The 11057-nt window shown below is 56.0% G+C and overlaps 4 protein-coding genes across 4 annotated transcripts; 2 read left to right on the top strand and 2 right to left on the bottom strand.

Moving 5' to 3' along the window:
* The first annotated feature begins 91 nt into the window (after positions 1-91).
* Positions 92-1172, top strand: VDAG_04366 (endosomal protein P24B). Its single transcript, XM_009650813.1, has 3 exons — positions 92-392; positions 489-696; positions 766-1172. Exons 1-3 carry the CDS (start codon positions 195-197, stop codon positions 969-971), a joined length of 612 nt encoding a protein of 203 aa, XP_009649108.1. The 5' UTR covers positions 92-194; the 3' UTR covers positions 972-1172.
* A 500-nt stretch (positions 1173-1672) lies between these two features.
* On the bottom strand, positions 1673-4066 carry VDAG_04365 (heat shock protein; the record flags this gene model as incomplete). The annotated part of the gene is made up of 1 exon (XM_009650812.1): positions 1673-4066. One exon carries the CDS (start codon positions 4064-4066, stop codon positions 1673-1675), a length of 2394 nt encoding a protein of 797 aa, XP_009649107.1.
* Positions 4067-4539: 473 nt separating this feature from the next.
* Positions 4540-5530, top strand: VDAG_04364 (60S ribosomal protein L6-3; the record flags this gene model as incomplete). Its single annotated transcript, XM_009650811.1, has 3 exons — positions 4540-4659; positions 4974-5309; positions 5378-5530. The coding sequence occupies 3 exons, from the start codon at positions 4540-4542 to the stop codon at positions 5528-5530; spliced, it is 609 nt and encodes a 202-aa protein (XP_009649106.1).
* A 622-nt stretch (positions 5531-6152) lies between these two features.
* VDAG_04363 (dipeptidyl-peptidase) lies at positions 6153-8430 on the bottom strand (the record flags this gene model as incomplete). The annotated part of the gene is made up of 3 exons (XM_009650810.1): positions 6153-6421; positions 6492-8221; positions 8306-8430. The coding sequence occupies 3 exons, from the start codon at positions 8428-8430 to the stop codon at positions 6153-6155; spliced, it is 2124 nt and encodes a 707-aa protein (XP_009649105.1).
* Between the last annotated feature and the right edge of the window lie 2627 nt (positions 8431-11057).

Raw genomic sequence — 11057 nt, 5'->3', positions numbered from 1 at the left:
TTGGCGCAGCCCCCCGTTGAAGGTGTCCCGACAGGGATGTCAAGACAGCTACGGCAGAACTTCCAGGGCGACTGTTGGCTTTCTTGACCTCGCCAACCAAGGCTTCTGCCACGACGACAACTTCAACCCCCCACACTCCTTTCGGTCGAAACCCCTTCGCCAGGCAGCCATCTCGTGCCCCCGATCTGCCCGCCATGTTCTTCGCCTCCGTCGCCAAGCTGCTCCTCGCAGCTGGCCTCTTCCAGTCCGCCCTCGCCCACAACATCCAGCTCCCCGCCCACGGCCGCGAGTGCTTCCACGAGTCTCTGCGTCGCGATGACAAGATGACCGTCACCTTCCAGGTCGGCGACCGCGAGTTTGGCAGCGCTGGCAACCTCGACATCAACTTCTGGGTACGCGCCACGTCCCCCATTGCGCCGGCCCGCCGTCGCGCTGCTTCCTTGCGATGGAAGATACGATCTAGCTGACCCACCCCCCTTTTGTTACAGATCCAGAACCCCAGGGGCCAGTACGAGACCCAGCAGAATGGCATCTCCAACGGCGACTACACTTTTGACGCGAAACACGACGGAAAGTACACCTACTGCTTCGGAAACGAGCACTGGGGTGCCCACACCAAGGAAGTCTCCTTCAACGTTCACGGCATTGTCTACGTCAGCGAATCCGATGTGCCCAGCGACCCGCTCGAGAAGGAAGGTATGTGCAAACACGGGAGAGAAAAAGCGGTTCAGTCTGGGACGTGTTGAAGCTGACCGTGTCTTTCAGTCCGCAAAATGTCCGAGCTCCTCGCCCAGGTCAAGGATGAGCAATCCTACATCGTCATCCGCGAACGCACGCACCGCAACACCGCCGAGAGCACCAACAGCCGTGTCAAGTGGTGGAACCTGTTCGTCATCACTCTTGTCGTGGGCGAGGCGGGTTTCCAGGTCTGGTGGTTGCGCAGGTTCTTCGAGGTGAAGAGGGTGGTGTAAATGTGAGCAGAAGTGGAGTTCTCGAAACAGGGTAGTCTTTTATCTCTACCCAACTGCTCCTCAATGGAGCTACGACGGCGTACGACTGGGCTGGGGGATTTGCATGCCATGAAAACGGCTGGGTCTGGGCCGAAATGCTTGGAAGGAGCGTGTATAACGGTTTCGATGCGCCATGGTCAACATCCGACTCTATTCACTTGCTGATGTCACGGGCGCCATGCCAACTCAGAATCTGTCATGCGTGATTGTTGTGCCTGGGTGATGCTTCTTGATTCTGTTATTTGAAGCTCACTGTTTCCAAGTAACATCCCCTTAACACTGCATTCCACTTGGTACCAGGTTTTCCGTAGAATTTCGGCAGAATAATGCCCAGCAATGACTGTTCTTTTTTATTGCACTGTATCTGACAAGGGTTGGCTTGCATGGGCTGAAGCTGCCACTTTGGCCTTGAAGATCGAGACTGCATTCGGTGCCAACGGGATGGTTCGATCACCAATCGCTAATCTGCGTCACAATGTTCGGCTTTAGCTTTTGTATCAAAGGTAATAGCAAAGTCTATTTGAAAAGTATGGTATATTAGTTTTGAATAAGCCATGATATACAAAGATGGTACAAGCATGTACAACATAGGGGTAATGCCCATCGCGCCCCCATCCCAAGTCATTACGCCATTACCTCTACTACAAACCTCGCATATTCGATCAAGCGGAAGTAGATCCCTCTGCTTCGACACCTGCAACACCACTCTTCACCTCAAGTCCCGATCCATCCTCCTTAATAACCACTTCGGCAGTCTCGCCCATCTTCAGCTCGCCCCTGATGATGCGATCTGCAAGCCCGTTGCCGATCTCGTTGGTGATGAGCCTGTTCAGCGGACGAGCACCAAAGCGTGGGTCGTAGCCTCGCTCGGCGAGCCAGTCCCGCACGTCGGGAGACACATTGAGAGTGATCCTCCGATCATCGAGGCGAGCTTGTAGCTCGCGCAGGCGGATGTCGACAATATCTCGAAGGGCCATCTTTGCGAGCCGCTTGAAAACGATGAAGGAGTCTATACGATTGAGGAACTCGGGCGGATAGGCGCTGGCCACAACGTCCATGACGGCTTTGCGCACGTCGGGGCTCACGTCGCCGTCTCCTGTTTCGGTATAGGGGTGAGAGGGGTTGGCTCCAACAAGAATATCCGCACCCAGGTTGGAGGTGAAGACGATGATGGTGTTTCGGAAGTCGACCTTGTGACCCTGGGCGTCGGTGAGATAGCCCTCGTCCAAAACTTGGAGCAGGAGAGCTGAGATATCGCGATGGGCCTTCTCAAACTCGTCGAAGAGCAAGACGGCGTAGGGTTTGCGACGAACAGCCTCAGTCAACTGACCAGCGTCTTCGTAGCCAACATAGCCAGATGGAGCACCAATCAGACGGGAGATGGTATGCTTTTCCTGGAATTCGGACATGTCGAAGCGAACGACTGCCGACTCTGTCGAGAACAAGAAGCCCGCGAGTTTCTTGCAAAGCTCCGTCTTGCCCACACCTGTTGGGCCCAGGAAGAAGAAGCTGGCTAGGGGCCGATTATCGCCACTGAGACCCGCTCGTTGAAGACGTACAGCATTCGACACCGCCTTGATGGCCTCGTCCTGGCCACGGACTGACGCCTGGAGGGCATCCTCCATGTGGACCAGCTTCTGAATATGGCCAGAAGTGAGCTTCGAGACGGGGATCCCTGTGATGCGGGACACCACAGCAGCAATGTCGTCTGCGGTAACCGAGTCGTGAATGAGGGAGCCATCCTGTTTGTCCTCTTCCTTGGGGATTTTCTGCTCCAGGAAGGGGATGACACTGTACCGCAGCTCACCAGCTCGACCAAAGTTACCCTCTCTCTGAGCAACGTCCAGTTCCACCTTTGCCTTGTCGAGCTCCTCCTGTGCGTTCTTGACGGCCTCAATCTCAGCACGCTCCTTTTCCCATCGGGTTGTCAGTCCCGATATCTCCTCCTGAAGTGCCTTGAGATCGGTCTCAAGCTTTTCGCGTCGCTCGCGGCTGGCGACATCCTTTTCTTTCCGTAGACTTTCCAACTCGATCTGGATCGTCATAATCTTCTGGTCCAAAGCCATGATGTCCTCGGGCTTTGATTCGTGTTGGAGCTTCAAATGACTTGCAGCTTCATCCATCAGATCGATGGCCTTGTCTGGCAAGAACCTGTCGGTGATGTAGCGGTTTGAGTAGGTGGCGGCAGCAACCAAGGCGCCATCAGTGATGCGCACACCATGGTGCACTTCGTACTTGTCCTTGATGCCACGCAAAATGCTAATGGTATCCTGGACACTGGGCTCATTGACCATGATGGGTTGGAAGCGCCTCGCAAGAGCGACATCCTTCTCAATCTGTCGATACTCGTCCAGCGTAGTCGCACCACAGCACTGGAGCTCCCCCCTTGCGAGTGCTGGCTTCAGCAGGTTGGAGGCATCAATAGAGCCTTCGGCCTTGCCGAGACCAAGGAGTGTGTGTAGCTCGTCGATGAAGAGGATGACTTCGCCCTCGGCCTTCTGGACCTCGTCGAGGACTTTCTTTAAACGTTCCTCAAAGTCACCCCGAAACTTGGCACCAGCAATTAAGGAGCCAAGATCTAACGAGATGACCCTTTTGTTCTTGATACTTTCAGGAACGTCACCCCGAACGATTCGCAAGGCAAGACCTTCGAGGATGGCAGTCTTGCCTGTGCCTGCGTTTCCGATGAGAACTGGATTGTTCTTAGTACGGCGCGAAAGAATCTGGATGGTTCGCTGGATTTCTGAGTCTCGCCCAATTACAGGATCCAGCTTGCCGTCTTTCGCTCTCTGGGTCAAATCGATACCAAATTGCTCTAATGCTGGCTTCTCAGGCTCGCCTCCACCCATATCCATGCGGTGAGTGCCACCTGGAGGATGCGGCCCGCGGCCTGATGCATATGCCCTGAAGGCGACAACAGGAAGGCGTTGAGCGCTATGGGTAGTGATGTCATTGAGGACAGCCCTTGACAGCAGTGGCCGAGATGATCTTGATAGTGGAGAAATGGTGAGCCCGAACCGCCGGGCGGATGTGATGAGTTGTCTTCGAGCCTGCATCGTGTCTGCGCAGACAAACGGTCAATCGACGAGAGATGATTGCGACTGAGAAGAGAGAAGAGTTCGCCGCGGCCCAAGCCAGCGCAAAGGAGTAACACGCGATAGATATCTTCACTGGCAGCTCCCTTCCTGATGTCACGCCAGAGCTCGAGCACCCCGGAGCAGTTTCTCGCACCTTCGCCCCGTAGCCCCACAACAGTCTGGCCTGGACCCAGAAAAGGCTCTTATCTTATCAGTCCAGAATCCCGGGCACCAGCCACAGCACCCCACTAAGTATGGCGGTGCGCGCCATGCCACACAGGGCTTAGCGCCAAAGGGCAGGTTTTCGTCTTCGCACACTTCGCCTAAGTGGCCCTCAAAAATTCGATTCGGCAAAACCGACCAGACTCACCTGCATCCACGACAACCTCGTCCCTTTCACCCCCCAACCCCTCGACGAAATCCCTCGGAAAGGACGACGCGATCCCCTCAAAATGTCGACCAAGGCGGAATCCACGACCAAGAAGTTCGGCAAGGGCACCCGGGAGGTCCCCGCCTCTTCCCAGAAGGCCTCCAAGTGGTACCCTGCCGACGATGAGCCCCAGGCTAAGAAGGTGAGTCCTCGATGACGGCAGAGATATCGCAGCGGGACAGCAACGGAGCATGCGGATGCGATCGGTCGGGCGAACGCGCAATGGATTTTGGGGGCAATATTGGGAGGGGAGAACCGGGCAATTCGCTTGAGTGGTTGCGCGCGCGAGGCGAGCACTGCAAAGGTCGAATATCACGTCGGCCCTTCCACCCTCCAAAGGCGACCAACTTCGGGCGCTGCTGCGCACACGCACGAGACCACACGCATCCGCCGCTCCCGAAGCCTCCCCTCCCAGCACACATGGCAGCATAGACGACTAACACGTTTTGCCCACAGGTCCGCAAGGCCGTCCGCCCCTGGACTCCCCGCCAGACCCTCGTGCCTGGCACCGTCCTCATCCTGCTCGCCGGCCGCTTCCGCGGCAAGCGTGTCGTTCTCCTGAAGACCCTCGACCAGGGTGTCCTCCTCGTCACCGGCCCCTTCAAGATCAACGGCGTCCCCCTCCGCAGGGTCAACTCCCGCTACGTCATTGCCACATCCGAGAAGGTTGACGTTTCCGGTGTCGACGAGAAGAAGCTCGAGGAGGTCTCCGCGCCCAAGTACTTCACCGCCGAGAAGGCTAAGGAGAAGGCCGGCGAGGAGGCTTTCTTCAAGCAGGGCGAGGCTCCCAAGGTAAGCCCGAACCAGTCGAAAATCGCGAGTCGGAAAATGGAAAAGAAATGCTCACAAATCGCCCACAGAAGAAGGAGATCAACAGCAGCCGCGCTGCCGACCAGAAGGCCATCGACAAGGCTCTCCTGGCCAACATCAAGAAGGTCGACCTGCTCGCCAGCTACCTGTCCAGCACCTTCAGCCTGCGAAAGGGCGACAAGCCCCACGAGATGAAGTGGTAAACGTGCCACATCATGACGAACAACGCGGATATCCGGCTTGGGAAGGGTGTTGTGTGGCTTCGTCTTAAGGGGTCGGCGGCTGATGAAGGCAGGCTAGAGCTTGTAGAGGGACAAACGAAGATCCGGGCTTTCAGGGCAGGGCTGGTTTTGCCAAAATGCATTTGAGAACTCGACGGCATCGGTCATTTGGCGTCTGTAATGAAGTTCTTCACAATCAACAACGAAGATAAAACACCCGGGCCCTCTGGTCGGTCGAATTGGCATTTTCAAAAAGCAAAGCAAACCAAAAGTTCCATGGTCCTCCTTTGAGGGTCAAGGGCATATGTTGGGCTCGGCGGGCTGGCTGCAAGTCGGCGGTCGGTCCACGATACCCAGAAGCACACAATGCGAAAGGGTTCTCGAAAGTTGGTTTCATTCTCTACGCTGCTTGCTTTGTGCAGCCCCTTGTTGATAGATAACCCCACGCCCTTGAGTGGAGGACCCGCTGCCTTACCCATGCTAGTTCTACATGACCTGATGACACCAACTTCGCCTGTCTCGCATCTGATGCTTGATAATTCAACGCTTACTCACGTCACAGCTTGCCAATCATATGCCCACGTCGCCCGCCGGTCTTGGGCAGTCAGGCTTCGCGATCCGCCCAGCTCTGAATCATGCCCGCCGGGGATGCCTCGTAGTGCTTCAGGCTAACCTTGCCTGTGGCCTCATCGAGATATGTGTTGGCTTGGACGAAGACCTTACGCGGCTGCTTGTTCTGCAGGACAACGTTCCGGAGCTTGGTGCCCCAGAAGTCCATGTCGACATTGGTCATCTCCTTGTAGAAGGCAGTGCCCGCCTCGACGTCGGCGGTTGCCTTGTAAATGTGGATCTTCTGGAGGTATTTGCCGACAGCTAGAGATATTGGGGTCAGTCTCGGGTGGTAGCCATCAAACGAAAAGAAATATCAAGGTAGGTAGCATACCGTCACGACCGGTAGTAAGAATCTTGGACCTGTCCAGCTTGATCTCCAAATCGGTCAGGTCGTCCTTCTTGTAATCCAGCACGCAGAAATCGTCTCCGGCCTGGAGGAAACACTGCAGAATAGAGAAGCGGGCTTGCGAGTGAGCTTGGCCCCATTTTTGGCTGCGAGGATCCCACATCTCAAGGGATACCAGGCCAGCGCGCGCCATCGACAGATAGGCGGCATACAGGACGTCACCAGCCTCGCCGTCCATGTCAACGCTCCCATCACCAAAGCCGAAGATTTTTAGCGCAGAAAACTCGCAGCCAAGGTACATGGCCACAAGCTCAGCTCGGCATTCCTCGTAAGAGGCAGCAAGGCTGCCAAAAACGGAACCCCAGGTCTGGCCGGGCTTGTACCAAGTCGTCACAGGCTTGTTGGTCAGGGGGCTGATGGGAGGGTTCTCCTTGTCGAAGTTGAAGGTACCGGGCGAAGTCTCCTGGAGGAGCTTGCCACATCCATGGCCCGTAAGCTCGTGCAGACCGACCTGGACCTCGAAGGCAGGGTCCCGGTATTTCTGGTAAACAGCAAGATCGGATTCGGATATGAATGGAATCTTCTCGTTCGGGGCCTTGGCGCTGAGAACGTTGCCAAGAGACACGTTCTTGAATCCCTCGCTTTGACGGATGAGATCATAGTTAGGAATGTTGATACCTGCGGGGATTCCGGATCCACTGAAGGTCAGGACTTCCAAAGAAGTGAAATCTGGCGAGAGGAATTTATCCTTTTCAAACTCCTTACCCCAAGGGAGGAGTGGAATCAGAGCCGGGGCAGAATTGACGAGTTCACCAAAAGCCCGAGTTCGGTCCAGGTTGACGACTGCTGCGAACCCCTCCCATTCACCTCGGATGCCAGCTGGGTCTCGGTATGTCTCGATGAAGCCAATGTTCGACTCGACCATGGGGCCCTTGTCACGAATCCACTGCCTCTGGCTCTCCAGGAATGACACCAGAGACCCGTCATGGAAGGACTTGGCGTAGGCGGCATGCATCTTTGCCTGCGTCTCGTTGTCGCTGTTCTCGCCGGCCTTGGCGATATATTCGGAAATAGCCTTCATCTCGGCAGCGTAATCGCCGTAGACAAGCTTGATTGTCTTGCCCTTCAGTAGGCCGTCCTCCACGGTGAACTGAGTGTCCTTGCCAATATCACCGCCCTCGTTAGGGATACTGGTGACAGCCGAGGCAATGAGAAGCTCGAAGTTGCCGTCCTTGGCCTTGCGAAGACGGTTGTTTTCGGGCAACAGACCCTTCTTCTCCATCCATGCCGAGACGGCTTCAATCTCAGACTGCGTGATGTCCGGGGAATCAGGGTAATATGTCGTCAGATGGCCCTTGTCTGGGAAGCCAAGGTGCAGCAGGCCAGGCTTGTCAGCGCTGAAGATGCCGCCATTGGTAGCCTTGTAGAAAGCCTCAGCCTTGGAGCTGGTCTTCGCCAAGGCGGCGAAGGTGCTTTCGTCGCATCTCGGAAGAAACTTGGAGTCGCCGAAGCTCTTATAGTTGCCGCTGTTGCCGAGGAACTGAGCAGCGTACTCGAGGAACTGCGTCAGTTGCGTCTCATTGATTCCAGCCTTCTTGCCGAGGGCCTCCCAGTCGCCGCCAGACGAGTTGTGCAGACTGATAATCAAGTCATAGATGGCCTCCGACTCAGGCGAAACTTGTCTAAGGACAATGCGGTTACCAGCGAGGGATGCTCTGCATCAAGGTCAGTGGTGGTTGGCCTTCACGAAGCTTGGCAGAGCCTCATCCTGAAGCGTTGCGATTCCCGCTCTCTCGTACCTGCTGATAAAGTGAGCATAACGCTTCTGCTTGTCGGTCAGAGGCTCAAAATGCTTCTCAATCTCGAGTCTCACAACGCTGGGAGGGGCGTCAGCCAGGTACTGCGCGAGTTCTTGGGTGTTCATGGTTGCAGTTGTGGTGGAAAATCTCTGCCAGCTGGCTCGTGTGTGAGGGAGACTGATCAGGGGTCTTGTGTGAAGGGATGTGGAAGCTCTCAGGGCTCTCGAAGAGGGTAGCCTGAAAAGCATTGAAGAACGCATGACAGTGACACCGGGAAGGAGGGGTCGGCGGTCACAGCTAAGGTTATTGGCTCTTGCCCAGCTGGATGGATCTGACTGCAGCTCGGTGCGATGCGTGCGGGCAGGTTCAGGCCAACCCAACCGCGTGTAAGCGGGGAAGGACCAGCCATCTTGATGGTCTGAGCGCCGATCATTGGGTCTGCCTTGTACTGAGGCTGAACACTTTTGTCTGACCTGGGTGATGCAGCCCAACAGGAGCCACAGCTCGTGTCATTTCGGACAGCAAGGTGAGGCTTCTCATGTGCTCCAGACTGACATGGGTTTGACATCGGCCACTGAAGAGGCTGTTTCGATTGTCGGCGCACGTGAGCTCGGCCACCCTAGAGGATAGATAGTGTTCCCTTGAGTCACGTGATCTTGACGCGCCACAATGCAAGCTGAATTGGACAATGCCCAACGCGGGGTTGCAGCCACTACCGAGGGCGAGATGTGGATGGCACGACAGCCTACATGAAATGCTTCAGTAGCATCACTACAAGGGGTCGGCTTCCTCGATATGACACCTGTAAAGCAACTGTTATACGGGGCGCTGTTGGAGGTACATGCGCTCTTTCGCTGGTACAAAAAGGAACTCCAACGCGACATCACAACACCCTTACCGCCGTACCTGCAAGGCTTGCCAAGGTACGGGACGATCAAGATGCATGTCGACTGGAACGTGACGCTCCTAAACCCTCAGATGTAACGGCTGAAGAAAGCGTTAGGGCGGGCCATCGCGGCTGGGTGCGTCGGGCAGATCGCGAGCCGGAATGCGTTGGGCAGCCATGTTTTATGCTCTGCAGCAGGCCGGTCGTCCGTCGCCCGTCACGCGAGGGGGTCCTACCAACCAGTTGAATATCCAGTAGATGAAGTGACCTTCGGCGGACGCACGGCAGATGGTCCCATGACTGCGAACAGCCGTGGTGACAGGCCAGAGACTGGGTTGTTGACTGCGTCTGCCAGCTCACGCTTTGCCGTGGCATGAGAGCATGGTAGTATATGCTGTACGACGGATATTGCTGACGGTCAGCCACGTCAATGTGACCGGGACCATTCTCCGAAGGCTATTCAATCTGAGGCCTCGCTTCGGGAAAATACACGGTGGGATATCCGGACATTTGCCGATCTCTGCCTGCAGAAAGGGCCCAATGACCCCCAACAAGCGCCCTGCGAGACGGTCGAGCCTCCTGCGGCTCGAACCAAGATAGGGTTGACGCAGGAGACCCGATGCGGGACATCATATACTGACGTGGTATCGTACATAAAACGTTTAAGCGGTGAGCCATGTCGGCTTCCTATCGTGCTTTACCCTGAAAGTCCGCATAGATTCTCGTGTTTTGACGATGGGTCGTAGTGAGGGAACGGATTTGACGGATAAGAATATTCGTTGGTTTTGCGTGGGGGTCATTGGGGGCGAGGCGGAGGCTTGCGGAGACGACCTGGATTCCGGAAAGAATACCGCGACTCACGACGCACGACACATTGATTGCTTGATTGGCAGCGTGGGAGGGCGCGCCGGGTCTCGCGGATTAGACCGCGACAATCTATGGAGAGGATGGGGGGTCAAAGGAGGAAAAGTCCCAGGCACATGAGACCAAACAGTCCCGCGTCAGAGGGCCCCCCCCCATTGCCAGCCAGCCGGATCCCCAGCCGAGCCGAAGCCAGGGAATGGGAAATGGGGCGTCCTCAGGTTTGCTCGGAACTCGTGACCTTGGTTCGAAGCCCGGCTGCAGGGCTGCGACAAGGATCCCCTTCCACAACATAGCCCATCTTGGGGCAACCATTAGGTCATGGTTGGCGGTGCTCACCGTCATAGGTGCACCGGCCTGGGCGGGCTCAGCTGTGTTAAAGGCTTGGGAAGGGGGGGTCTACTTCAACAAGTCCGGATTCCCTTTGCTTCTTCTTCGGCTCGGCTCAGTCCAGCAACAAAAGGAGACAAGAGGACTAGTGAACAATGATGCATGCGGCCAGCCGGAGACACATTGAGGAGGGTATGATGCAATGAAGGGATGAATGCAAAAGTACACTGTGGAGAGAGTTTGTACTCTTCTGTTTCTTTTTGGCTGGCGTAGTGGACGTACAGCGACGGAAATGACCTGAAGGAATGACTGGAAGCATCCACTAGGTACCTTGGGTTTGTCTGGAGGCTTCCCCAACCAGCGGCACGTGGCAGCCCTGTTGTGATGCTTACAATCACCTGTTCATGGCCAGCTGTCGAGTGATGCGTCGTGCAAGAAACATGTGTATGGAGTTCGTGTCAGATACAGAAGATACAGCGGCCCATCGTTGACAATTCGGAGAATTGTTGCGTGGGATTTCTTGCCGGCCGCTGCGTCGCCCCAAGGTCGCGTGTGATGAGCACACAGGGCAGCACATTCAAGTCAGCCGCAGACCCAGAACCCGGACCCCGATCCAGGCCCAAGAGCTGGTGACAACGGAACGGGGGAGTTGGGGAAACGAAGGCAACAGGGCGC

The sequence above is a fragment of the Verticillium dahliae genome, genomic scaffold (genome assembly GCF_000150675.1).
Source record: "Verticillium dahliae VdLs.17 supercont1.7 genomic scaffold, whole genome shotgun sequence".
Taxonomy (NCBI): Eukaryota; Fungi; Ascomycota; class Sordariomycetes; order Glomerellales; family Plectosphaerellaceae; genus Verticillium; species Verticillium dahliae.
This window is presented reverse-complemented; position numbering and strand designations above follow the sequence as displayed.

What these genes read in the sequence shown, in the direction of transcription:
- VDAG_04366 (XM_009650813.1), top strand. Translation starts at nt 195, where the DNA reads ATGTTCTTCGCCTCCGTCGCCAAGCTGCTCCTCGCAGCTGGCCTCTTC. An exon ending in ACCTCGACATCAACTTCTGG is followed by an intron (nt 393 to 488) that starts GTACGCGCCACG and finishes CTTTTGTTACAG; the next exon opens with ATCCAGAACCCCAGGGGCCA. An exon ending in CGACCCGCTCGAGAAGGAAG is followed by an intron (nt 697 to 765) that starts GTATGTGCAAAC and finishes CGTGTCTTTCAG; the next exon opens with TCCGCAAAATGTCCGAGCTC.